This window comes from Caenorhabditis remanei, chromosome V, assembly GCF_010183535.1.
Source record: "Caenorhabditis remanei strain PX506 chromosome V, whole genome shotgun sequence".
Classification (NCBI taxonomy): Eukaryota; Metazoa; Nematoda; class Chromadorea; order Rhabditida; family Rhabditidae; genus Caenorhabditis; species Caenorhabditis remanei.
Genome location: NC_071332.1, coordinates 19,093,865 through 19,119,309, shown reverse-complemented (window position 1 = coordinate 19,119,309; position 25,445 = coordinate 19,093,865). Strand labels below are relative to the sequence as shown.

Below are 25,445 nucleotides of genomic sequence, written 5' to 3'. Positions count from 1 at the left end.
AAATCGGAAAGAAAATCGGACGCATTACATTAATTAATAGAAACGCGAAAAAACCAGAGATTTTAAGAAAAAATTTAAAAATTGTCGAGTGAAATCCATGATTTTGATTAAAAAAAATAGTGGAAATTGTAATCAAAAATTGTTAAAATCAATTAAATGTTCATATCATAAAAATTCACCAAAAACTATTCAAAACCATAGAAAATTAAGTTTTTGGGACAGTGGAAAAATTAGAAATATTAAAATGAGCAATTGTTCGTCAAATCGGGTGCCGAGTACGCAATACACCGACACTACGTACTTGAGAAACAACCGTAATGCAAAAAGAATTTTATTCAATTAGAACAAGTTTATTAACAAAAAATAACAGAAAAACATTGAAAAATAACAAAAAAACAACAATTTCAGCCAATAATTTACTCAATTTTTTAATTGTACATATCTTCGATGTGGTGCAAACATCACGGTGACATTACTCAACTCAATCTGACGGTCCAAAATTCTCGCTTTAATTTTATCAGAGAATTCGGAGAACTGGTTCATTGGATTGAATTCCTCTTTCGTTTTGAACAATTTCAGTGAATGGATCAGAAGAGTGTCCAAATCGTGTCTCGCAGCCATTTTTAATTTCCTGATCGCCGCGATTTCAGTAGAAAGCATGAACAGTTCCAAGTGACGTTTCGCGGCGGGTAACATGAATCGATCGGCGAGTTCCAGAAGTTTCTCGACGTTATGTTCTGAAATTTTTGAATATTTATAGTGAATTATCGATTTTTCTTCTTCAGTACCTGTCGGCGGAATCGCAATCGGATTCTTCTACTGCGACGTAATTCGACACCTGAAACGGCTCGTCCGGGAGGAGTACACGGCCGGCGGCCTAGGAAATGCACACGCGGTAATTTGAATTTCAATTTTTGAGAGTACTTATTTCTTTTAAAAAGAAAAATACGATTTTAATTGAAGTTTCGGAGGGAATGAAATATTTTCTGGTAAAAATTTCGAATAAAGGATTATCATGTAAAAAAATCAATTTTTGAAAATTAAAAAAAAATTTTTCGGTTAGTCGAAGGGCTGCGGTCTGAAGTAAATTTATGAAAATGAGATACATATTTGTGTTGGCTATTCGAAAAATGGAGTCTATCTAGAGCAGGCTTGGTCAGAGTCGGAGAATCGGATATTCGACTTCTCCTATTCTCCGATTTTTTCTCTGAGAAATTATCCAACATTCTCCGATTCTGCGAGAAAAAAAAGTTGGAGAAAATTTCGGATATCCGATTTCCCGACTCTGAGCAAGCCTGGTCTATATAGACTCCATTTTCCGAATAGCCAACACAAATATCAGAGTTGTACGGAATGCGATTTTTCAGTTTCCGGAATCCGGAATGAGATTTTAGATTTTCCTGAATGCGGAATCCGGAACCGGAATCAAATTTTCCGGAACCCGGAATGTCAAAAAAACCCGTAATTCTGGAATCCGGATTCCAGACAACTGACAAATGTGTATCTCATCATCATAGATTTACTTCAGACCGCAGTCCTTCGACTAACCGAAAAAAAGTTTTTTTTTTAATTTTCAAAAATTGATTTTTTTACATGATAATCCTTCATTCGAAATTTTTACCAGAAAATATTTCATTCCCTCCGAAACTTCAATTAAAATCGTATTTTTCTTTTTAAAAGAAATAAGTACTCTCAAAAATTGGAATTCAAATTACCGCGTGTGCATTTCCTAGGCCGCCGGCCGTGTACTCCTCTCGGACGAGCCGTTTCAGGTGTCGAATTACGTCGCAGTGATTCTTCTAAACCAGACTCAACAATGTAGCGAAATCTTCAAATTTGACGTCTTCAATATCGATTTCCTGCATCGATTTTTGAATGAAATTCGAGTTAAAAAGAGCGTCGAAGTAGTCGGAATGACAGGAGAGAAGCTGAAATTTATTTGAAATGAAATATGAATTTATTGATTTCTCACCGCTTTATTGACATACATCTTTTTGACGGGAGCCGCTGACGAGCTATCGTTGAGGCGGGGTTGTTTTTGCTGGAATTTTCAGTTTTAAAAGTAATTTTTAGATATAAATATACCTTTGGAGTGCAATCAACGTAACCAACGATTAGAATTGCATCAGTTTTGTCCGATTGAGCAAATGTTGATTCGTAGATACTCATAGTAGACATTGTTAGCTAAAAAACTAGGTGAATTACCGGTTTGTGAGTTAAAATAGACTTTATGAGAAAAGTAGAAAATAAAAAGAATTCGAAACATTTTTATGATAGTTTTCAGAAAAACCGTTCGAAAAATTTTGATAATTTTTCTGAAATTTTCAAAATTAAGTAACGAAAAATGGAACTTTTCACTAATCTTGTTTTCAAAAACGGTATTCTGGGCAGTGTGTCTTCTCGAGAAAAAATTCTCGAGAAAAGGAATTCTCGAGAAATTCTCGAGAGATCTCTCGAGAATTTCTCGAGAATTCTCGAGAATCTCGAGAATAGGTTTTTGAAAATTTTGTTTACTGTTTATGGCGCGGTGCGCGGTGATTTTCAAATATTTGTATTATTAAAGCTTTATTGACAAAAATATAGTTTCTCCATTAGTTATTATTGAAATGTTTCTCGATTTAATGAACTCGGTTCTCTTGTTAAAAATGAATCTCTTTCAATTTAATCTCAATCTCTATTACACTTGTTCACATATTATCGAAATAAAAAAGTTCCGACATTTTTTACCGACGCGTGTTTGCGGACTCAATGCAAAATTTAATAATTTAGCACTATGTCCGCAAACACGCGTCGGTAAAAAATGTCGGAACTTTTTTGTCGCGACAATACTTATTTTAGTAAAATTGGTTTTTTGTGAGTTTTTCGTGAAATCACTCCTCGAGAAAAAATTCTCGAGAATTCTCGAGAATTCTCGAGAATTCTCGAGAATTCTCGAGAAATCTCTCGAGAAATTTTTCTCGAGAACGTTCTCGAGAATTCTCGAGAAATCTCTCGAGAGATCTCTCGAGAATTTCTCGAGAATTCTCGAGAAATTCTCGAGAACTCTCTCGAGAATTTTCTCGAGAATTTTCTCGAGACCGTCTCGAGAAGACACACTGATTCTGGGAGTCCTTTCTTGAAATACTTACGGCTTTCATACGAATTTCTATACAAATTCAAGATTTTTGCCTCCTGCAAACTCATTTTTTGTTGAATTTTCGTTTTTTTTCAGGTAAAAATTTTCGAAAAAACTTTATTCGTATGTTTCGGTACGGAGTTTGAAAAAAAAACCAGTTTTTCGAAAAATTTTCAAATTTTAGCAACAAATTCTGTAATTTATTTTTTAAACGTTGCCGAAGACTCGAACTGAAGCCATGGAAAGAAGAAACTGAGCGAAAAAATGAGAAAAGATAGTTTTTACGCCAATAACGTTCAATTCAAAGAAATAAGAACGTTAAAGAACAATAAAACAAAATCTTTATGAACTGAAATTATTCAAAAAGTAACAATTCAAGGTGGGAAACAAAAACAACGGTAACAACAGTAGACAACAGTTTTAGTACTCAAAGATTGCCATCGAAGCATCTGAAGAAATTATTGAAAATAGCTGCTTTGGTCTTATCCGAAAAATTTTCAAAATGTTTGAAGCTGCCTCTGTAGTCTTCGCGTCTTTTATATAACTTCAAAGCGTGTTCCAACAAAACTTCGAGATCGTATTTGTCGGCCAATCTCATTTTCTCCTCTTTACTGATGTTCGTTAAAGCGATGAAAGGTTCCACGTGCCTCTTAACAGCTGGCATCAAGAATCGATCGGAGAGTTGTAGAAGGTTTTCGAGATTTTTTCGGTCGTCTGAAGTATCGAAATTTATAAGAATGCAAACTGATTATTGAATTTTTTCACCATTCAATTTGATCGGCTTATCCTGAACCAGACTCAAAAACGTGGCGAAATCTTCGTATGTGACATCTTTGATAGGAATTTCTTGCATCGATTTTTCTTTGAATTCTCCATTGAAAAGAGTGTTGAAATATTCGGAATGATAGGAGAGAAGCTGAAAATCGATACTGATTATTCAAACACTCCAATTGGAAAAAACACGCTCACCACTGTATTAACATGTAATTTCTTGTCCTCAACGACCAGAATCGCATCAGTTTTGACGGTGACGGATTTCTACACCGTCAATAGCTCCTCCGAGAGGAGTACACGGCCGGCGGCCTAGGAATCCCCCACTCAAAATCGCGGTAGTTTGAATTCCAGAGAGTAATATTATTTTTTCAAGAAAAATACGATTTTGATTGAAATTTTGGAGGAAATGAATTTTTTCAGGTCAAAATTTCGAATGGGGGATTATCATATTAAAAAAATCAATTTTTGAAAATAAAAAATATTTCATGTTTTATTTTATTTTTTCGGTTAGTCGAAGGACTGCGGTCTGAAGTAAATTTATCATTATGAGCAGGGATGAGCGGAACGGAAATCGGAAACTCCGAAATTTTGTTTTCCGTCTGAACATTTCCGAGGTTTATTTTCGGAACTTTCGGAAATTTCCGATTTAAATCGCGATTTCGGAGAATTTTTTTCCGGAAAAACTTTTTTTTCGAAATTTCCGAAATTCCATATATTTTCATGATGATAAAAAAAAGAATTGTGCGGAATCGAAATAAATTGCTCTCAATCCAACGTGAACGGTGCCAAAACGTCCCACCTGAGTCAAAATATACAAAATTTTTAGTTTTTACTGCATATTTATTGGATTTTGACTATAAAAAGTTGAAAAAAATCGAGTTTCCGAAATTTTTATTTCCGCACATCCCTGTTTATGAAATACAGATTTCTGTTGGCTATTAGGAAGATGGAGTTTATGTAATGACAGTGTAGCTATAATGAAGATCTATTGCAAGTGAGTGTATCAATCTAGATATGTGCACCATCAGAATCTCGCTAATCTGGCTATTGGGAAACATCCTATGATCAATTCACCTCATGTCTATCTAGGAGATAATGTGATAAAAATGGATTGTTGTAAACTCCTACTTTAAACATTCACAAAACAACAATTTTTGTGAAAAAAATTTGGTCGAATTTTCGCCTATAGCTACCAAAAACTTCAAAATTCGTCGAAAAGATTTTTCTCGAAAAACTCCTGAAAATGCTCTTCGTCGTTTGGAACCTACTCTGGTTCATTTCATTCATCTGAATCCACTTTTTGGATGATTCACGTGATTTCAAACTTTCTACTTTTAGTACTGAAATGTCACAAAAACCTGAATAATTTTTTCACGAAATCGTTCTGCAAAATTGGAATACAGATTTGAAAAGAGCTCGTTCTTAGCTTTTCATCGATTTATATAAGTCGACCCAGATCTCCGAAATACGTCTGGATCATTCCCTAGTAAGTAAAGCTAGATTAACGAAGTTTCTGATGGGATAGTCAGTTTCTGTCGTTTTCTTCAACCTTAGTTTCATTTCATTTCCGATAGAATTATGGATCTACGATCTTCTTAAATAACTTTCTTAAATAACTCTTTAATAACTTTTTTCAAAAAAAAATCGTGTCAGGTTGCTTAATCGCTCAAAGTTAGGTATGTTAAATTGTCACTCGAGCGATCACTCGTTAAAAATAACATAAAATTCCCAAGAACATCACTCGAGCTACAATCGCTCTCGACCCGGGCGGGCCGAAGGCTGTGTTGGCTTTTCAGTTTTTTGATACTGAAATCAGGAAGAGTTGTTTATGTTTTTTGAATAGCCATCACAAATCTGTATCTCATAATGATAAATTTACTTCAGACCGCAGTCCTTCGACTAACCGAAAAAATAAAATAAAACATGAAATATTTTTTATTTTCAAAAATTGATCTTTTTAATATGATAATCCCCCATTCGAAATTTTGACCTGAAAAAATTCATTTCCTCCAAAATTTCAATCAAAATCGTATTTTTCTTGAAAAAATAATATTACTCTCTGGAATTCAAACTACCGCGATTTTGAGTGGGGGATTCCTAGGCCGCCGGCCGTGTACTCCTCTCGGAGGAGCTATTGACGGTGTAGAAATCCGTCACCGTTCAGTTTTGTCCGATTGAGCGAATGTCGACTCGTAGATACTCATAGTAGGCATCCCCGCCTGAAATAATGAGAAATTGCTTCAAAAAACGTCATAAAATGGGAAAATGGCTTTCAAATTGGGGAAAAATAATTTGAAATTTATTGCTCGTAAACTGATGCGCATTGTCTGCAATGCGTACGTGGAAAACTACCGTAGTCCTATTGAAAAATAATCGGAGATTTGTAAGGGAGAACAATTTCAGGGATATCGACAGAAAAAATGAAAAAAATAAAAGTTTAGAATTGGAAAATTGACAATTTCCCTTTTTTCAGCTCGTTTTGAAAAAAATTGATCGAATTTATTAATAGCATGACACAGTATTTACAATCACGCTCTGCCGAAATTGTAACTAACAAGGGAACCTTTTAAGTGGGACCTAATGCCAGCAAAAACGACTTATACAGGTCGAAAGAGGATGTTTGAAAACCTATAAATCAACTTTCAAAAGTTGCTTACGTGACCTGTAAGTGGCTGAAATCTCGACCTGAAAATTGACCATTTTTACCATTGATTTGCTGTATCTCCTACCACGTTTGTAAAGACTACGGCGGCAGTATAAAAACGTGTTCGACTGGCGCAGGTGGTTAGAGCCTAGGAGGAGAAAAGTTTTGCCCTGGTTCGACCCCCGCACAATTTTTTCTTTTTTTTTTGATTTTTCCAACGTTTTTTTTTTCAATGAGTTTTTGGATCATAAATTTCAGCACTTTCATCTTTCAACGGGCAGAAATTTCTTATAATCATCATTTGAAATGGATTCAGAAGGGAATCACGTTGGTGGTGGTATAAAAAACTTATATGATAGATTCCAAAAACTTATTGAAAAAAAACGTTGGAAAAATCAAAAAAAAAAAGAAAAAGTTGTGCGGGGGTCGAACCAGGGCAAAACTTTTCTCCTCCTAGGCTCTAACCACTTGCGCCACTCGAACACGTTTTTATACTGCCGCCGTAGTCTTTACAAACGTGGTAGGAGATACAGCGAATCAATGGTAAAATTGGTCAATTTTCAGGTCGAGATTTCAGCCACTTACAGGTCACGTAAGCAACTTTTGAAAGTTGATTTATAGGTTTTCAAACATCCTCTTTCGACCTGTATAAGTCGTTTTTGCTGGCATTAGGTCCCACTTAAAAGGTTCCCTTGTAAGTTGGAAAACTTTCAAGAGCAAGTCGGTGGAACGCAATTACAAAACTCATTAAAGACGTTGACACGCGCGCGGCCTCTCACTTTTCTTTTGAAAGAAAACACGCGAGGCAGTTTCGTGGATACATATTCAGATTTTCTGAATAAAACATTTTTTTAATGGGTGCGAAATAATCTGTAGAAAGAAAATCATATCTAGAAGATTGTAAGTTAAATTTTCCTTCCATCAAAGGTTTCTCATCAAATTTCAGATCCTTACCGTTTTGAATATTTGACATTAAAGGCGTCAGTTGGAAAATATAAAATCGACACCAAATGTTCATTCATACAGATAGATGGTTTATTCGTCTTGTCATTTATTGTGGTGTCGGGAGTTCAACTGCGAAGTATTGGAGAGTGAAGGCCAATCATTTATCATGTAACTATGCTCTACCCCCATAAGGCCCTCAGTGTAATAAATTTGTTTTCTTTAAATCAGACAAGATTTGAGAACATTTATTGAAAAATTAAGAATTGCACATGTAAGGATATTTCAAAAGCATTGTGAGATACTCGTGATAGGAACTGCCTCTGATCAGAACAGTCCAAATCAGAACAGGTACGTATCAGAACCCACTAAATTGGGAACTGAAGCCATTAGACCCAGATTTGACGGTTTTGCGTTGTACCTGTTATGATCCGGGTGGTTTTGATCTGAGGTAGCACATGGTGATAATTGCATATTACACATGAAAGGTTATTAAAATTAGGTTGAAAACCACAAGTTACTGAGCGTGCGACTTAAACTGGTCTCTCTATGCCCAGAACCTTTCATATGGGTTGTAAAGGAATGGAAGGTTTGGATAGTTTGGAAACTGTTCAACTCGTCGCGCACGTCTTTCAGAATGACCTGTAGTTTGTTCGATTCTCGTTCCACTCGAATAGACTTCAACAACCAGAAATTTCTTATCACAATATATGATCAGCTCTTTCGGCTCGTCCATCGGAATCGTTGCATACTTTCTGTAAATTTATTATTTATTTATAATTTTCCAATAACCTTAATATACTGGATACTCACTCTCCATCCAGTAGAATTATCTTTGCATTCATATGCAAATGAACAAGATCAAAATATGCATTTCTAGTGCTGCTGAATAATCCGATATTCATTTTGAAAACACTTCCGATCGGTCGATCAGCCCGCGTCGCCAAACTTCTACAGTAATTCAAAAATTCTGCCGGTTTCATACGCGAATCGACCGAAATTGACTGGCAATTCGAGTTTAATAAAATTTCCGTGTTAACCGTTTCTTGGAATCTAGAAATGACCAAATTTTTTATCGCTTTCAGTTAGCACTTAAGAATCCAACGACATTCGCCGTCTAGCTCTAAGTTCTTGATAACTGTCCCCTCTCAGTTGAAATAATACAACAAAAACTTGTCGTCTGCCTCCTGCTCAAATACCGTTTGTGACACAAGAGTCTCCAGTTTTTTAGTATTCTGAACAACTAATTTGATCAGCTTCCAGAAACGAAATTCAAAATCATCGATAGCTACGACAGTTAGGTTTTTATATGTGGAATGTGTTCTCACTGATTCCAAACGGTAAGGCACATTTTCTTTCGTTTTTCTGATTGCTGGGCACGTGAGGTAGAATTGCTTTCTAGAATGATTAAAATTTGTTTTTTTTTTGGTAAAATCTGAAAATGACAGCTCATCTCTAAACTGAGATACTGTAAAACTGTGCGGCTGCAAAGATAGGTGAGCGGTTTGTTAGGATACATTGCAGAAGATCTGGAAGGGTGGAAATCTAACATGAAATTTAGAGGAAAAAAGAGTAAAAACTGAGAGAAAAATCAGTAACGGTGGTCCTCTGCCGTCAGCAAATGAGGGACAATGTGAGCAACCTTCGGTGAGGCAATAGTCCATAGGACACTCTGCAAATATTGGAGGTCTCTACCACCTCATTAGTAGTTTGCCACGTCACCATGGCCACGTCACCATGGCCACGTATGGCCACAAGTAGACAAATAGAGGAGGACGTGGCAGACCTTTCATACGCCACCACTGGTCCGCATACGCTGTCAAGAGGAAGAAATATTGATCCTCTTCCCAATCATCGTTTTTTCGCTCAACAGGACTGACTACTTCTTTCACGGATCATGGAATCAAAAGCGTCGAAAAACCAATCGAAAGGTATGTATATCAGTTTTTTTTCCGTCAGGTTTCAAATGATTTAAATTCATATAGACTAAATATGGCCCTGTAAGCTTGTAAAATGCAATTTGAAAAATTTGAGCACACCCAAAAGACTCTTTTTAAAACATAGAATCAGATGCGCTCCAATTACAGTGTTTACGGTATATGGTTTGAAAAATTTCCTTTTTCTTTTTCTTGACATGAGTATGTTCAGGTACCAAACCACCGTCGACGGAATCTGTCGTTGTCTTGCAGCAAGTTCCTATCAAGCCCCTAACCAAACCACTAACCTACCCGTCCATGGTCTCGGTTGTAGAGTTCATCAGCTTTGGTAGACGGTAATGATTTCCATGCATTATGACCAACGATAATCTTAAAACCTCATTCCAGAAAACAACTATACGCCAAGTGTCCAACAATTCGAAAACTCGAAGAAAGACTACCCTATCATCTTGAACGCATGGAAATCCAAACAATAGGCCCTGGCTACATCATTTTGCGCTTTGAAAATGTTTCAATTGGTTATTTTGGTTCGAATAACGAAAGTGATGGCAAGATAGCAATGTGGTGCTCCGGAAAACGGGTGAAACGATCAACAGGACTGTCTTTGTATGAGGCGACTGAAAAGTTTGCATTGTATAATTTGAGCAGACCGGGGACAACAATAAAGACACTTGAGACAAAAGTAAGTTGTTTATATCTAAAAAGCGCGTTTGAGCTAAGTTTGTTTTTTCAGTTCACCCCGAAATGTATTTTGAACTGTATCCCCTTGACAATCGAAAATTATGTAGTGGACTGTAACGAATGGGACGAATGGATCATCCGTACAACCAGACCAGTTAAAACTCTGCAGACTGATTTTATAATCAGACATGACACGGTGAGTTGCGGAGTTTGGAGTCAGTATGCAGACCAGAGATTGAGTTTTTTAGATCAAGTACGCAAAACACGTGACAGTGACTCGACCAGCGCATCTTCCGATCAGAATCCACACAGACATATTGTCGGAATGGAATTGTGAATCTATTACAATTGAGAGGAAACTGACTCATATGGAGGTATTGGATTACTGTAGAAGAGTGTCAAAAAGAACCGATCGACTGATTGGAAGCGTTTTCAAGTCAAAGTTGGGTGGATACTCAACAGAGTTGTTCGAAATGCTTTCTCGGGAACTAAATGCAAGAAAGATAACGTTGAAAATCTTTGGTGGCGGTCTGCTACAGTTTGCAACTATCCACATTAACGAATCGACCGAGTTGGTTATTTCATAATGGAATCTGGAATTTGGATAAAAGTCAGTGCGGGAAGAACTGCAATTGATCAAGTTTTCTAACTATTTTTTCTTGATTTCAACTTCATGCTGCGTCCAAAGTAACTTTTCCGCGGAAAATCCGCGCGGAAAAGGTGTCCAAAGTAGCCATTTCTTTTCCGCGTTTTCCTCTGCGCCTTTAAGCTAATCGCGGTGAGACCAGCTCACTTTTTTGGAGGGAATTCAAAAAAAAATTTTAATTTCGAAAATTTAACTTTCCCTCCTAAAAAAATGCGCAGGTCTCGCCGCGATTAGCTTAAAGGCGCAAATGAAAACGCGGAAAAGAAATTTCTACTTTGGATACCTTTTCCGCGCGGATTTTCCGCGGAAAAGTTACTTTGGACGCAGCATCATATTTTTCTAATTTTTAACTTCACCTTTTTTGCCAATGTTTAATGTTTTTAGGATTAATTTGTGTAATTTCTCACTTACGAACCTCTCTTTTTCTATAAATATTGAAGATCTGTACCGCCTCATTAGCAGTTTGCCACGTCACCAACCTAGCCTTCTGGAGGACTGATAGCAAATGAGCATTTTTGGCTTGTGCGGACTTTACCTTCAATAGAAGAATAGAGAAGATTCTCACCGTTTTTCTTCAGATTCGTATAATTTTCTGAAATAAATTATGGATTTTGTGTTGTCCACTTTACGTTTTTAAGGAACACATCTTCTGATATTAACAGTCACAATTTTCTTATTTTTAAACTCACTGATCTTGAATTCTGATAATTTCACTGATTATCTACGCTTTTTTCGGTTTCCTTTCAATATTTTCTACATAAAAGTATCTGTGATGTTCTTAATTTCAACAAAAGAGCAGAAACAACCTTTTGAAACGTGTTGTTAAGCGAGCAACTACTGTAGCTACAGTACTACAACAATGGATGACTCGTGTTAATGTAGGGTCACGGTAATGGTTCAGCGCCAGAAAAATTAGCTCCGGCATGAAAAATTAAAAACTTGATAGCAAATGAGCTTCTTTTATAGCAAATGATCCACATCATAGCAAATGATCCAACTCATAGCAAATGAGTATTTTGAAAAATGGGGAAAATAGCAAATGAGACAAAAATAGCAAATGAGAAAATAGCAAATGAGACAAATATCGCAAACGATCCAGTGATAGCAAATGAGACAAATATAGCAAGTGATCAAATAGCAAATGATTCCAAAGCAAATGAGTATTTGCCTTTTTAACTTCACCTTTTTTGCCAATGTTTAATGTTTTTAGGATTAATTTGTGTAATTTCTCACTTACGAACCTCTCTTTTCCTATAAATATTGAAGATCTGTACCGCCTCATTAGCAGTTTCCCACGTCACCAACCTAGCCTTCTGGAGGATTAACACACACCCTGACGGTCCTCTGGCCGATTCTAATGCGACCATATGGCCACAACAAGACAAATAAAGGACGTGGCATACCACTAATAAGTCTCCTCTGGTCTACCAAGAGAAAGAAATATTGATTCTTGCCTCTACCAACTCACCGTTTTTTTTGAATCTCCAAGAAATACTTCATTCATGGACCATGGGATCAAAAGCGTCGAAAAATCTATCAAAAGGTATTTCAGTTTTCTATCGTTTTTTGCCGTTTTTTGAAAGGTTTTGAGAGAAAATAAGACCTTACGAGCTTGTAAAATGAAATTTGAAACATTTGAGCATATGTGCTTCAAATACAGTATTTATGACAAATAACTCTATGGCCTCAACGCTTTTCATTTCCCTTTTCTTGACTTGAGTATTGTCGCAACAAAAAAGTTCCGACATTTTTTCCCCCTCGGTGTTTGCTGATTCAAGCCAAAATTTGATAATTTTGGCTTGATTCCGCAAACACCGACGAGGAAAAAATGTCGGAACTTGTTTATTTCGATAATATGTTCAGGTACCAAACCACCGTCGACGGAATCTGTCGCTGTCTTGCAGCCTTTCAAACCTCTAACCAAACCACTAACCTACCCGTCCTTGGTCTCAGTTGTGGAGTTCATCTGCTTTGGTAGACGGTAATGATTTACATGCCTCATGACCAACGATAATCTTAAAACCTCATTCCAGAAAACAACTATACGCAAAATGTCCAACGATTCGAAAACTCGAAGAAAGACTACCCTATCATCTTGAACGTGTGGAAATCCAAACAATAGGCCCTAGCTACATTATTTTGGACTTGGAAAATTTTGCAATTGGTTCCTATCTATTCAGTGAAGACACGATATCTATGTGGTGTTCTGAAAATTGGGTGGAGCGCTCAACAGGAACGTCTTTGTATGAGGCGACTGAAAAGTTTGCATTATATAATCTGAGCAGACCGGGGACAACAATAAAGACACTTGAGACAAAAGTAAGTTGTTTATATCTAAAAAGCACGCTAATGAAACTTTGATTTTCCAGTTCACTCCGAAATGCATTTTGAACTGTATCCCCTTGTCAATCGAAAATTATGTAGTGGAATGTAACGACTGGGACAAATGGATCATCCGTACAACCAGACCAGTTAAAACTCTGCAGACTGATTTTATAATCAGACATGACACGGTGAGTTGCGGAGTTTGGAGTCAGTATGCAGACCAGAGATTGAGTTTTTTAGATCAAGTACGCAAAACACGTGACAGTGACTCGACCACCGCATCTTCCGATCTGAATCCACGCAGATATATTGTCAGAATGGAATTGTGAATCTATTACAATTGAGAGAGAACTGAGTGATATGGAGGTAGTGGATTACTGTAGAAGAGTGTCGAAGAGAACCGATCGACCATTTTGTTGTGTTTTCAAAGCAAGGTTGAGTGGTTACTCAGCAGAGTTGTTCCAAATGCTCTCTCGGCAATTAAATGAAAGTAAGATAGAGTTGAGAGTCTTTTCCCCCCTGATGGAACCAGGAGTTCGTATAATAGTCAGTGCGAGAAGAACTGCAATTGATGAAGTTTTCTAACTATTTTTTCTTGATTTCAACATTAGATTTTTCTAATTTCATCCATTTTTGTCAATGTTTAAATGTTGTTGTGTTTCATTTAATCAAAGAACGCAAACTTGTGATACTCATGAATAAAACATCAAACTGAAAGTTTAACCATACTTGCAAACCGGGCCGGCACGGGGTAATGGCGAGAAACCTCCGAAGCAAACACGAAAAGTTTTTTGAGGGAGATGCGTTGCGTGCGCGCTGCGGCTCCATTCCAGCGAGAAGCTTGTTTTTTCTTCCATTTGTCCGGTTTTGTACCGGTTTTAAATAATTCTCTTTTCTTTTTCCTCTGAAAAGAAGTATTACATCTCGATTAATCCAGCTTATTGCACTCCGAACACGTCAACTATTCTATGGCGCGCTTTGCGTGCTGGCGCACTAGCGGTGCACGTCATCTCGGGCGCGAAGCGAGGAATTTCAGTTAGTTTTGTTTTTGAGTCTGAGCGCTGAACGACACCGGTCGGTGTCGTTATCTCAGTTTTATTTTGTTTTCCTCACCCTTGGGTCGTGTTGACCATTTTTATTGTCTTTCGCTTGTTTTGTGTGCCGTAATAAATAATTATTACGAGAAACCGTGTTTGTGTTTCTTACTTCTTTTAACTCATTTCCAAAGCGGCGCATAAATCGCAGGGGATCTGGAAGGGTGGAAATCTAACAAGAAATTTAGAGGAAAAAATAGTAAAAACGGAGAGAAAAATCAGTAACGGCGGTCCTCTGCCGTCAGCAACCACCACGAGGGACAATGTGAGCAACCTTAGGTTAGGCAATGGTCCAGGTGACACTCTGCAAATATTGAAGGTCTCTACCACCTCATTAGTAGTTTGCCACGTGACCAGAGGATTAGAGGATTAGCACACATTCTTGCTGCCCATATGGCTCCAAGAAGACAAATAGAGGAAGACGTGACTGACCACTAATACGCCTCCACTGGTCCGCATACGCTGCCAAGAGAAGGAAATATTGATTCTTTCCTCTACCAACTCACCGTTTCTTTCGAATCTTCAAAAAACTTTTCTTTCACGGATCATGGGATCAAAAGCGTCGAAAAATCAATCGAAAGGTATGTATATCAGTTTTTCCGTCAGGTTTCACGGAAAAATGATTTTGATTCATATGGACTAGATATGACCCTGTGAGCTTGTAAAATGCAATTAGAAAAATTTGAGCACTCCCAAAAGACCCTTTTTAAAAATTCAGGTACCAAACCACTAACCTACCCGTCCTTGGTCTCTGTTGTGGAGTTCATCAGCTTTGGTAGACGGTAATGTTTCCCATGCATCATGACCAACGATAATCTTAAAACTTCATTCCAGGAAACAACTATACGCAAAATGTCCGACAATTCGAAAATTCGAAGAAAGACTACCCTATCATCTTGAACGTGTGGAAATCAAAACAATAGGCCCTAGCTACATCATTTTGAAATTTGACAATTTTGCAATTGGTTCGTATCACGACAATAAAAACAAGATATCTTTGGGGTGTTCTGAAAATTGGGTGGAGCGCTCAACAGGAACGTCTTTGTATGAGGCGACTGAGAAGTTTGCACTGTATAATTTGAGTAGACCGGGAACAACAATAAAGACACTTGAGACAAAAGTAAGTTGTTTATATTTAAAAAGCGTGTAAATGCAATTTTTATTTTTCAGTACACTCCGACATGCATCTTAAACTGTATCCCCATGGCTATCGAAAAGTTGATAGTGTACGCTAACGAGGAGCACACATGGATCCGTACATCTAGACCAGTGGAAAATCTAGAGACTGATTTTATAATCAGGCATGACACGGTGAGTTGCGGAGTTTGGAGTCTGTGTGTCGACCAAAGATTGAGTTTTTTTTTAAGATCAAGTACGCAAAACACGTGACAGTGACTCGACCACCGCATCTTCCGATCAGAATCCACGCAGATATATTGTCAGAATGGAATTGTGAATCTATTACAATTGAGAGAAAACTGACTGATGTGGAGGTAGTGGATTACTGTAGAAGAGTGTCAAAGAGAACCGATCGACCGATTGGAAGCGTTTTCAAGTCAGGGTTGAGTGGCTATTCAAGAGAGTTGTTCCAAATGCTCTCTCGGGAATCAAATACAAGAAAGATAGTCTTCTTTGGCGGTCTGATACAGTGTGTAACTATCCGCATTAACAAATCGACCGAGTTGAACGTATACGAGATGGAACCTGGAATTTGTGTAAAAGTCAGTGCGAGATGAACTGCAATTGATCATGTTTTCTAACTATTTTTTCTTGATTTCAACTTCATATTTTTCAAATTTTTAGCTTCACCTTTTTGTCAATGTTTAATGGTTTTAGGATTAATTTGTGTAATTTCTCCCTTACGAACCTCTCTTTTTCTATAAATATAGAAGATCTGTACCGCCTCATTAGCAGTTTCCCACGTCACCAACCTAGCCTTCTGGAGGATTAACGCACACCCTGACGGTCATCTGGCCGATTCTAATGCGGCCATATGGCCCCAACAAGACAAATAGAGGAGGACGTGGCAGACCCCTCATACGCCACCACTGGTCCGCATACGCTACCAAGAGAAAGAAATATTGATTCTTGCCTCTACCAACTCACCGTTTCTTTTGAATCTCCAAGAAATACTTCATTCATGGACCATGGGATCAAAAGCGTCGAAAAATCAATCACAAGGTATTTCAGTTTTCTATCGTTTTTTGCCGTTTTTTGAAAGTTTTTGAGAGAAAATAAGACCTTACGAGCTTTTAAAATGCAATTTGAAAGATTTGAGCATATCTGCTTCAAATATAGTATTTATGACAAATAACTCTATGGCCTCAACGCTTTTCATTTTCTTTTTCTTGACATAGTATGTTCAGGAGTATTTTCAGGTACCACACCACTGTCGACTGTCTTGCAGCCTTTCAAGCCTCTAACGAAACCACTAACCTACCCGTCCTTAGTCTCTGTTGTGGAGTTTATCAGCTTTGGTAGACGGTAATGATTTCCATGCATTATGGTCAACGATAATCTCAAAACCTCATTCCAGAAAACAACTATACGCCAAATGTCCGACAATTAGAAAACTCGAAGAAAGACTACCCTATCATCTTGAACGTGTGGAAATCCGAACAGGACGCTCTGACTACATTGTTTTGAAATTTGACAATTTTTCAATTGGTAATTTTGGTTCGAATAACGACAGTAATGGCAAGATAGCAATGTGGTGCCCCGGAAAACGGGTGGAACGATCAACAGGACAGTCTTTATATGAGGCGACTGAAAAGTTTGCATTGTATAATCTGAGCAGACCAGGGACCAGAATAAAGACACTTAAGACAAAAGTAAGTTGTTTTTTAAGCGCGTTTTAGCTAATGAAACTTTGATTTTCCAGGACACTCCGAAAAGCATTTTGAACTGTATTCCCTTGACAATCGAAAATTTGATAGTGAATAATTTCATAATCCACACAGACATATTGTCAGAATGGAATTGTGGATGTATGACAATTGAAGGGGAACTGAGTTATATGGAGGTAGTGGATTACTGTTGGAGAGTGTCAAAAAGAACCGATCGACCGATTCGAAGCGTTTTGAAGTCAGGGTTGAGTGGATACTCAACAGTGTTGTTCAAAATTCTTTCTCGGGAACTAAATGCAAGAAAGATAAGGATGACAGTCTTTGGTGGCAATGTGCTAGAGTTTGCAAGCATCCCTATTAACGAATCGACCGAGTTACACGTATCCATGATGAAACCTGGAGTTTTGAAAATAAAAGTTTGTGCGAGAAGAACTGCAATTGATCATGCTTTCTAAATATTTTTTCTTGATTTCAATTTCAAACAGGGGTGCGACGCCTCCCACTGCTGTGACTCCTTATTTTACTAACTTTTAAACTTTTTTGTCAATGTTCAAATGTTTTTGTACTTCATCAAAGAAATTGATATTATTGAATAAAACATATCGAAATGAAAGTTTAAACCATACTTGCAAACCGAACCGGCACAAGGTAACGGCGAGGAACGTCCAATTCAAACACGAAAATGTATTCGAGGGAGATGCGTGGCGTGCGCACCGCGGCGAGCGCTACATTTTTGAGGAATGAGGGAAATAACATGCAGAAAAAGTAAATGATTTATTTGATTCGGTTTGATAATAAGAAATGTGTAGGGAAAAATAAAAAATAACATTCTCAGCAAAACGCCCGTTTTCAAAACAAAAATAACAAGGAACGGGAATTATCTTCTCGAGACACGACGAGTTGCTCTCGGCGCACTTGTACTTGAACGCGCCTCCTCAACAGCCGTCGAATCATAATCCACACCGTTATTGTAGTACTTCTCGAAGTTTCTCTCGAGGAAATCCAGAAGTGACTCGATTCCAATGGTGAGACGCTGAAAAAGACAAGGACTTCTCAACTCCAAGTAATGCCTTGAAACTTACATTAATAACATTCTGATTGAGACCGGACTCTTCGAGAAGTTTTGGCAATTTGGTGAACATTCTCAAGAAATGAATAAGACCGTAGTGTTCGGATGACTTGAATCCGGCAGGTGCTGGGAGATTGTTAGGGTTTAGAAGTACGAGACCTTCGTCGATGGCGACTTTATGAATGAGGTCATTGTATTGTTTGCGTTCGTTTGGGTAGAGCAGGTGGAAGCTGGAAATGTGGGTATGTTTGAAGGGGTTAATGGTTGCAAACCAGTGTTGTTGGAAATTCCAACTTCCTACTTCCGGCTTCCGTCATTTTGAAGCTGCGGAATTTTGGAGCAGGAACACTTACAAACTAATAAGGAACATTGATCTAAAAGGGCAGCTGGTAGGCGTTTCCTTACCAGAGAAGGTCATGAAGTCAGTTTGGAGTTATGAGGCGTGACTTATATCATCGGAAAGCTGAGAAAACCTTGATTCCAAATATATATGTATATATTCAGTTTTTGCCGTCAACGCGTGGTTTTGAGAAAAAACAATGTCAAAGTTTGGAAAAGGAGAAAATTATCATATATTTATCCACAAACCTACGAAACCCACCTGTGTTCCTCGACTTTAAAAATGTGCATTTTGCTATGTTACCCGTGAATCAGAAAACCCCAAAAACCCAGTAACTCACCCCAAAACCACATCAAAAAACTGCACGAGCGATTGAGCCGAAATCGCTAGAACCGAATTAGGAGTCGGCTCATCTTCAGTCACTGTGAAGTTCACCTGATTCACTTCTTGAAGTTCTTGGTCAGTGACTGGGATCGTTTCGAGATACTGAAACATATAATAATCATAATGTGCAAAACGGTTTACTGTAACTTACATCACTGACAATTTCATCGATTGAGAATGCAGCTGGAACATGGGTCAGAACATCGGATTTGAGATATTTGGAGTCATCGATTATGATCTTTTTCAGTGGACTTGCCATATCAAATCTGATACCAGGAGTTGGAGATTCCATGTCACTTGACTCATCACTCTCCTCACTCTGATTCCCTTGCTCCACAACTGATCTCTTCTTCTTTGCAGAGTTCAATGCAACAGTCGGAATCTCTACATTATGAGTTCTCGCGTACTCCTCCAGACTTCCTTTGAACATTTTCCCTTCTTCTGCTCCTAGTGGAACTTTTTCATCGTGTCTACTCGCCCATCCGGTGTAGTGAATCACATAGCATTGTTTTCCTTTCACTTCTTTGATTCCGATCACTTTTGCTTCATATGGAACATTGGTTTTGAAGATGCAGACGAAGGATTCTCCGATTTGGAATATTGGTTGAGACATCTGGAAAATATATATTTCTAAACGGAGAATATGAGGTTTGAAAAAAGGGAATCTCAAATCTCAAAACATCGGGTCCGCAAACACCGACTATTACTTTTTTAACGTGACAATAAAATAAACAAATTTGGAGAAAACATCGGGGCCAGGGCTGGGCGAATTATTTGAATTTGCGGTAAAAGTCAAATAAATTGTTTCAAAAAATTGTTTGAACTTTTTAAGCCAGAAAAAATATTAAAATAGTGCAATTTAGGCTTCAAATAATATGAGCAAAAACGCGATCTCAATAAAGCGCGTTTGCATAGGTTTACTTTGAAATATCGTATAACTTTCTTTAAAAAATGTGACAATAAAATGAATAAATTTGGAGAAAAAATCGGGACAAAAAGTATGAGATTTTCGAAAATTGTGAAATAATCAATTTTTCGTTGTTTTCCACAAGATCTCAAAAAAATGAATAAGGGAATACTTATATTATATACTGAACAATTTTTCTAGTGACTTTTATTTTCACAAGCAACAAAAAAAAATTAAAATAAAGAAAAAAAAAGAAACTTCAAAAAAGAAATGTACGCGGCCAGAGGTGGTGGAGAGGGGAGGGAGACGCAGACACCTATACAATCATTTGAAAAAAGATGGAGACTCGTACGGGAGGTCTGTTGGAGGGTGGCAGAGAACGAGGGTGCGGAGGGAGATGGGGAAATGAGAGACGGGGAGAAAACAGGGAGAAGAGAGGGGAGGAGGAGGGGAACAAGGAGGTAATGAATGTGAAAATGAGACGGGTGGAAGGGAATGCTAAAGGGGGGAATTAGGAGATGATGGAGATGGTGTTCGCATTATTAACACGGTACGCTTCTTACAACCGCGCTCTACCGAAATCGAAGAAAATTGCGCGTTTACGCGACGCAAGGTCGCGTAAACGCGCTCCGTCGTTCAGTGGTTGGCACAGTGCCAAAAACAGGCTTGGCTGAGTTCCAAGTTCAAGTTTAACGTGTGTTTATCGTATCTTTCAATAAAAAACGCGACGCACACGCATCGCGATTCGGCCGGTAAATTCAAATTCTCCAAACTTCTTATATTTTAAAATTTTGTTATAATTATCTTATTTTCTCGCTTTCTTAATGTTTTTTACGATCATGTCGAACACGTTGACTGCATATTTTACCGCTTTCAGATCAAAAACCTCGAAATATTCCAGCGAAAACACTTCATCTGCATTTTTTTGGTAACTGACTACGGTAGTTTTGAAAATACGCAATGCGGACAATGCGCACTATTTTACGAGCAAGTAGTTTCAAACATTTTTAAACTTTCTCGACTTATTTTTCGTGTCGGAAACTTGATTTTTTATGGTTTTTCAAAGAAAATTGTTGTAAATTATATTTTTCGAGAGTTTATTCACCAATTTCATCAGTTTTGACGAATGATATTTATTGAAAATGGTTATTTTTTAGGGAAATTACTGTTCTACCAAATTTTCGTCTTTTTCTAACCGTAACTGTTGTTAATTTTTATAATTTCCAGAAACTTCCTCATCAAAATGGCCGAATTCATCAAGAATAATCCGAAAGTGTTCCGAACTTGTATTCTGTATGAATTTTCGGATAGAAAACCGATTTTCGAAAGTTATAAGGAGTTGCGAAAGAGATTGGATAACGACGTGGATTATCCAGAATTCGAGTTTTGGTACATGAGATTTGCTCAGGGAAAATACGATTTGGATTATGATAGAAGGTTGTTTTGAGTTTTCAGAAGAGAATTCACTGAAATTATTTCAGATTCGATCCAAAAACCCGCTCGTTCACTGTCTTGCCACCAAATGTAATGGAACGAATCGGAAGGTATTTGGATTTGAGAAATAGGTAATTGAATAATCGATTCTAGTAATTATTTAACAAGAATTTCCAGATTCAATCTCCGAATAGCAACAACTGAAGAAATTAAATGTATGATCGATAGTTGGGATCCAAAAGTCACTGAAATCGAGTACATTCACTACTTGAAACCTCAATATTCTCGAGTTTCAATGAAAAATAAGATATCATCACCTTTTGAATCAAGATTATACGAATATTCTAGGTAAAATGGCAGTTTTCGAGTTTAAAAAAGAGGTAAAAGTGTAGTTTACAGACTGGAACGTGACAATTTAATGAGTGTATTGAAGAACCCGAAACTGCGATTAGATAAATTGAAAATTCGTTGTTACGATGAGAAATGGAGAGGAATTATCGAGGAATTGAGTCAATCGAATCATAAATTACTCGTGAAAAAGTATGAAATGACCAAAAAAACATCGAAAGGACCCATCACTTTGGATTTCCTCGAGCCGTCTGCACTTGAAGAAGTTAACTTATACTTCACTGGTTCAGCCGAAAGAATGAGTGAAATTGTGAAGTCGGAACAGTGTCAAGGACTGAAAATGCTCGCAATCAAAAGTGTGTTTGCCGTGTTTCCATTCGAATCATTCTATAACTGTCCTCGATTCACTCTCATTTTTTGTAGCAATATTTGCGAGGAAAAACTGGTGGAATTTATCAAGGTTGGTCCTTGAATGTTGTCAAAAATCTTTTTAAAAAATCCATTCAGAATCTCATGAACACCGCCCATCTGGATATATGCCATCTGAAAGTTAATACTAAAAAGAAATTATTCAAAACTGAACGAATCAGACAGTTGCTGAATAACGAGGACACAATCGCTCGAGATGGATGGGATCTTTATCGTTGCCCGATCCCAGATTCACAGGAATTCTATGAAATCGATTTTGGGGTGACGAATATTCGTGTTGAGAAGAAGAAATGAATTCAAATTGTTGATTTAATGTGTTTTTGTTATAAAATCTATTGTTTTTCTTCACTTTTCTTCAATTTTTTTCTTGTTTTCACGTTTGAAACGACTTCTGTTATCTTAATCTTTACTAATAATATTCAACAGATCCGTCTGTCTGTCCGTTTGTCGCCGACTCTAGCGCCTTCTGTACTGAACCGTTTTTAATGAAATTTACACAGATCGATTGGAAATTTGTCCCGGATGATGCACGTCTATTTTTTTAGCTAAAATAGTTCTAAATTAGGTCACTACGTGAGAAAAAGTGGTTTTCAAGCCTTTCAGTGGCTTTCATTTCCGAAATAGGGAAATAGGAGTTCACGGGGAAAATAGTTATAGAACTTTTTCATTCTTCAAATGAATTCATTTCTTCAAATTGTCAGGAAAAATGCGTGGGTTTCAAACAATTTTTTTGGTTCTATTCCAGGTTAGATATCCTTTGAAAACTCGAACGTTCCATGAAACACTAAGACGTCCCTTAAAACACTTAAACGCCCTGTCATGCCCTAAAAAAAGACGTCCTTTCAAGTGTTCAAACGTCCCAAAAAACATTTAGTCGTCCCAAAAAACGTTTAAAAGTTCCATAAAATGTTTAGACGTGGTTTCCTTAAAACATAGACACACTGATGCTTGCTTGCACTTTTTCCATAACTTTAAGCTAGATGCTGGATGTCTCTGTGCTAAGGAATCCACTACTTCCCAGGTGCTGAGCCATTATCATGTCAAGATTCAAGGACGTTTTTGTTTTTAGGCAATCACTACTTCCAGGTGTCACAGCAAGCTCTTGGTTTTGAAAGTTTAAGGGACGTCCAAATATTTTTTGAACGACTAATTGGTTAAATAAAATTTTGGGATTTCAAGGGACACCTGAACGGTTTTGGGACGTCTAAACATTTCTGAGCATTTTTGGGACCCAAAGAACGTTTAAATGTTTTGAGGGACGTCTAAGTGTTTTAAAGAACGTTTAAGTGTTTTAAGGGACGTTCGAGTTTTCAAAGGACATCTAAACTGGAATAGAATCTCTTTATGGACACCCTTTCAAAGTTGGACATTTTTAACTGAAAAACGGTCAAAGTTGTTCGATTTATGGTCATTACTGTACTCCATTTTTACCGGCTGTCTAACTTTCACACTTAGAAATATGTAGAATAGCTTTGAAGTCTTTTAGAGAAAAACAATCAGAAAGCAGAACAGTTCAGATCAAACCAGACTGAAGAGAAGATTTCCGTGTATATTAGAAACAATCTTGAAAGATTTTGGGGAGGGAGGCGGCATCGCTGCCGATCAGTCAAAAACTTAAAAGTAGTACTTTAGGTTAATTTTTTAAATATGTGAATAGGAAAATTTCCAAATTTCTAAGCTTCAATAAAAGAGTTGGTAAGGCTTTCTCAGTCTGAAGCCAAAAAAGTCATTTGCTGTGTTTAGTACAATTCATTCTGAGACTTCATATGTCTCCATTATTAAAGAAGTTGCAACAGTCAGAAGCTTAATAGAAATAAATTGAATGAAAAAACACTACTCAAAAAGTGGTGGTGATTTGTGAATAAGTAACTTTGTCGTTGATCAGTTACCTTCAAAAGGTAATAATTTCTAGGATGAGGATTTGTTAAAACATGGTCTCAGTCTGCCATATTCAGAGAAGGGAGACAGCATTGTCGCCAAAGTTTGACATTAATATTTGAAAGATGACTCGCCTCTTGCCGGAACGGGCTGTTTAGCTAACAAAAACTACCGACAAGTGAAGAAAATTAATACGATCCGGGAGAAGGAGAAAATTCTGAGACCTCGATAGTTTGAACCATTTAAGAAGCGCCGCAGGCGCTGTAAAACCCAGAAGGGTGGTGTAGAGAAGGAGGTTGAGCAGCCGTTAGGCTGCGTTAACCGACTGGTTCTCTTATATCCTCTCATTTCTTCATTGATTTTTCAGTAATCAACAACCAAAAAAATGACTGAAATCATCAAAAACGACCCTGAAATGCTTCGCAGTTGTATCCTCTATGAGTTCATAGAAGGAATTCCAATTTTTGAAACTTTCAAAAAGTTATGCAGAAAGTTTGGAGAAGATTTCATGGATTATCCGGAATTCGAGTTTTGGTACATGAGATTTGCCCAGGGAAAGTACGATTTGGATTACGATAGAAGGTATTTAGATCACAAATAAATTATGATCTGAAAAAAATAAAGATATTTTCAGTTTGGATCCGAAAACTCGCTTGTTCACCGACTTGCCGGTGGAAATCTTTGAGAAAGTTGGAGAATACTTGAAGCTGGAAGACAGGTAAGCCAAAAATTCGAATTTGAAGATTTCTAATTCGAAAAAATACATTGGTGTCGGGGACTGATTAGAAGTTGCATTCAATAAACGAATTTTTCAGATTCCAACTCCGTGATGTGTGCAAGGATATTCGATTTCAAGTCGATAACTGGGTTCTCAATATGAGAGAATTTCGGTATCGTTCTGCGAATAAATGGGATATCTATTTGAAGTCACAACATTTTGGACAAAATGAAAATAACCTTCTGCGCCGTAATGCACGGATTCCTATTTCTTCCGTGATGAGTGTGCTGAAGCTCCCGAAACTCCGATTGGAGAAATTGACGATTTCGGATCAATATGACTGTTGGAAGAAATTGATTAAACGACTGGACGAATCAAATCGGAAACTTTATGTGATGAAGGTCGAATTTCCATATAGCCATTCATCTGAAATTGATTTGCACTATATGATTCCCGGAGTACTCGAAGAGATCAACCTGTTCATCGAGAATCCAACACGCGAAGATTTTTGTGAAATTATTGCATCGGAGCAATGTCAAGCAGCTAAAATGGTGTATATTGAGAGTCCAACAATCACTTCAGAATTTCCATTGGATGCTCTTTACAATTGCCCTCGATTCACTTTGCGACTCGAAGGAGCTGCAGACGATTTGAAAGCAAATTTCCTCAAGGTTAGGTTTTTTTCAGAAAAAAAATAATTTGGTGCATTGCAAAGGAAAGTTATTTTCAGAAGCTCATGGAATATGGTGAAGTACAAAAATGTGTTCTCTACATGCTCGGACCGTCAGATAGTCGCGATATTCCATGCCAAATCATGAAGCATTTCAATGAACCGGAGGCTATGGTTCCGAACCGCCCGTCGCTTCGTCGATACCAAATTCCCGGAACAAATGAATTCTACGAACTTGATTATCAAGAAAATGTCGACTATCGA

The 25,445-nt window shown here is 37.4% G+C and overlaps 8 protein-coding genes across 8 annotated transcripts; 5 read left to right on the top strand and 3 right to left on the bottom strand.

Annotated features, from left to right (window-relative positions):
* Window positions 1-420: 420 nt before the first annotated feature.
* Window positions 421-3,968, bottom strand: GCK72_021205 (uncharacterized protein; the record flags this gene model as incomplete). Its single annotated transcript, XM_003094243.2, has 6 exons — window positions 421-737; window positions 1,811-1,928; window positions 1,973-2,041; window positions 2,086-2,184; window positions 3,684-3,829; window positions 3,881-3,968. The coding sequence occupies 6 exons, from the start codon at window positions 3,966-3,968 to the stop codon at window positions 421-423; spliced, it is 837 nt and encodes a 278-aa protein (XP_003094291.2).
* Window positions 3,969-8,022: 4,054 nt separating this feature from the next.
* On the bottom strand, window positions 8,023-8,380 carry GCK72_021204 (uncharacterized protein; the record flags this gene model as incomplete). The annotated part of the gene is made up of 2 exons (XM_003094240.2): window positions 8,023-8,230; window positions 8,289-8,380. 2 exons carry the CDS (start codon window positions 8,378-8,380, stop codon window positions 8,023-8,025), a joined length of 300 nt encoding a protein of 99 aa, XP_003094288.2.
* Window positions 8,381-9,372: 992 nt separating this feature from the next.
* On the top strand, window positions 9,373-10,680 carry GCK72_021203 (uncharacterized protein; the record flags this gene model as incomplete). The annotated part of the gene is made up of 5 exons (XM_003094234.1): window positions 9,373-9,406; window positions 9,624-9,747; window positions 9,800-10,094; window positions 10,146-10,289; window positions 10,342-10,680. The coding sequence occupies 5 exons, from the start codon at window positions 9,373-9,375 to the stop codon at window positions 10,678-10,680; spliced, it is 936 nt and encodes a 311-aa protein (XP_003094282.1).
* Window positions 10,681-12,248: 1,568 nt separating this feature from the next.
* GCK72_021202 (uncharacterized protein) lies at window positions 12,249-13,358 on the top strand (the record flags this gene model as incomplete). Its single annotated transcript, XM_053734100.1, has 5 exons — window positions 12,249-12,282; window positions 12,603-12,720; window positions 12,773-13,058; window positions 13,109-13,252; window positions 13,305-13,358. The coding sequence occupies 5 exons, from the start codon at window positions 12,249-12,251 to the stop codon at window positions 13,356-13,358; spliced, it is 636 nt and encodes a 211-aa protein (XP_053583013.1).
* A 1,347-nt stretch (window positions 13,359-14,705) lies between these two features.
* On the top strand, window positions 14,706-15,894 carry GCK72_021201 (uncharacterized protein; the record flags this gene model as incomplete). Its single annotated transcript, XM_003094244.1, has 5 exons — window positions 14,706-14,739; window positions 14,877-14,940; window positions 14,993-15,278; window positions 15,329-15,469; window positions 15,526-15,894. 5 exons carry the CDS (start codon window positions 14,706-14,708, stop codon window positions 15,892-15,894), a joined length of 894 nt encoding a protein of 297 aa, XP_003094292.1.
* Window positions 15,895-16,305: 411 nt separating this feature from the next.
* Window positions 16,306-17,459, top strand: GCK72_021200 (uncharacterized protein; the record flags this gene model as incomplete). The annotated part of the gene is made up of 4 exons (XM_053734099.1): window positions 16,306-16,339; window positions 16,537-16,642; window positions 16,695-16,989; window positions 17,040-17,459. The coding sequence occupies 4 exons, from the start codon at window positions 16,306-16,308 to the stop codon at window positions 17,457-17,459; spliced, it is 855 nt and encodes a 284-aa protein (XP_053583012.1).
* Window positions 17,460-17,881: 422 nt separating this feature from the next.
* GCK72_021199 (uncharacterized protein) lies at window positions 17,882-19,410 on the bottom strand (the record flags this gene model as incomplete). Its single annotated transcript, XM_003094220.1, has 4 exons — window positions 17,882-18,037; window positions 18,087-18,303; window positions 18,754-18,899; window positions 18,949-19,410. 4 exons carry the CDS (start codon window positions 19,408-19,410, stop codon window positions 17,882-17,884), a joined length of 981 nt encoding a protein of 326 aa, XP_003094268.1.
* Window positions 19,411-20,225: 815 nt separating this feature from the next.
* Window positions 20,226-22,209, top strand: GCK72_021198 (uncharacterized protein; the record flags this gene model as incomplete). Its single annotated transcript, XM_003094228.2, has 6 exons — window positions 20,226-20,254; window positions 20,932-21,141; window positions 21,186-21,269; window positions 21,316-21,486; window positions 21,538-21,946; window positions 21,994-22,209. The coding sequence occupies 6 exons, from the start codon at window positions 20,226-20,228 to the stop codon at window positions 22,207-22,209; spliced, it is 1,119 nt and encodes a 372-aa protein (XP_003094276.2).
* Between the last annotated feature and the right edge of the window lie 3,236 nt (window positions 22,210-25,445).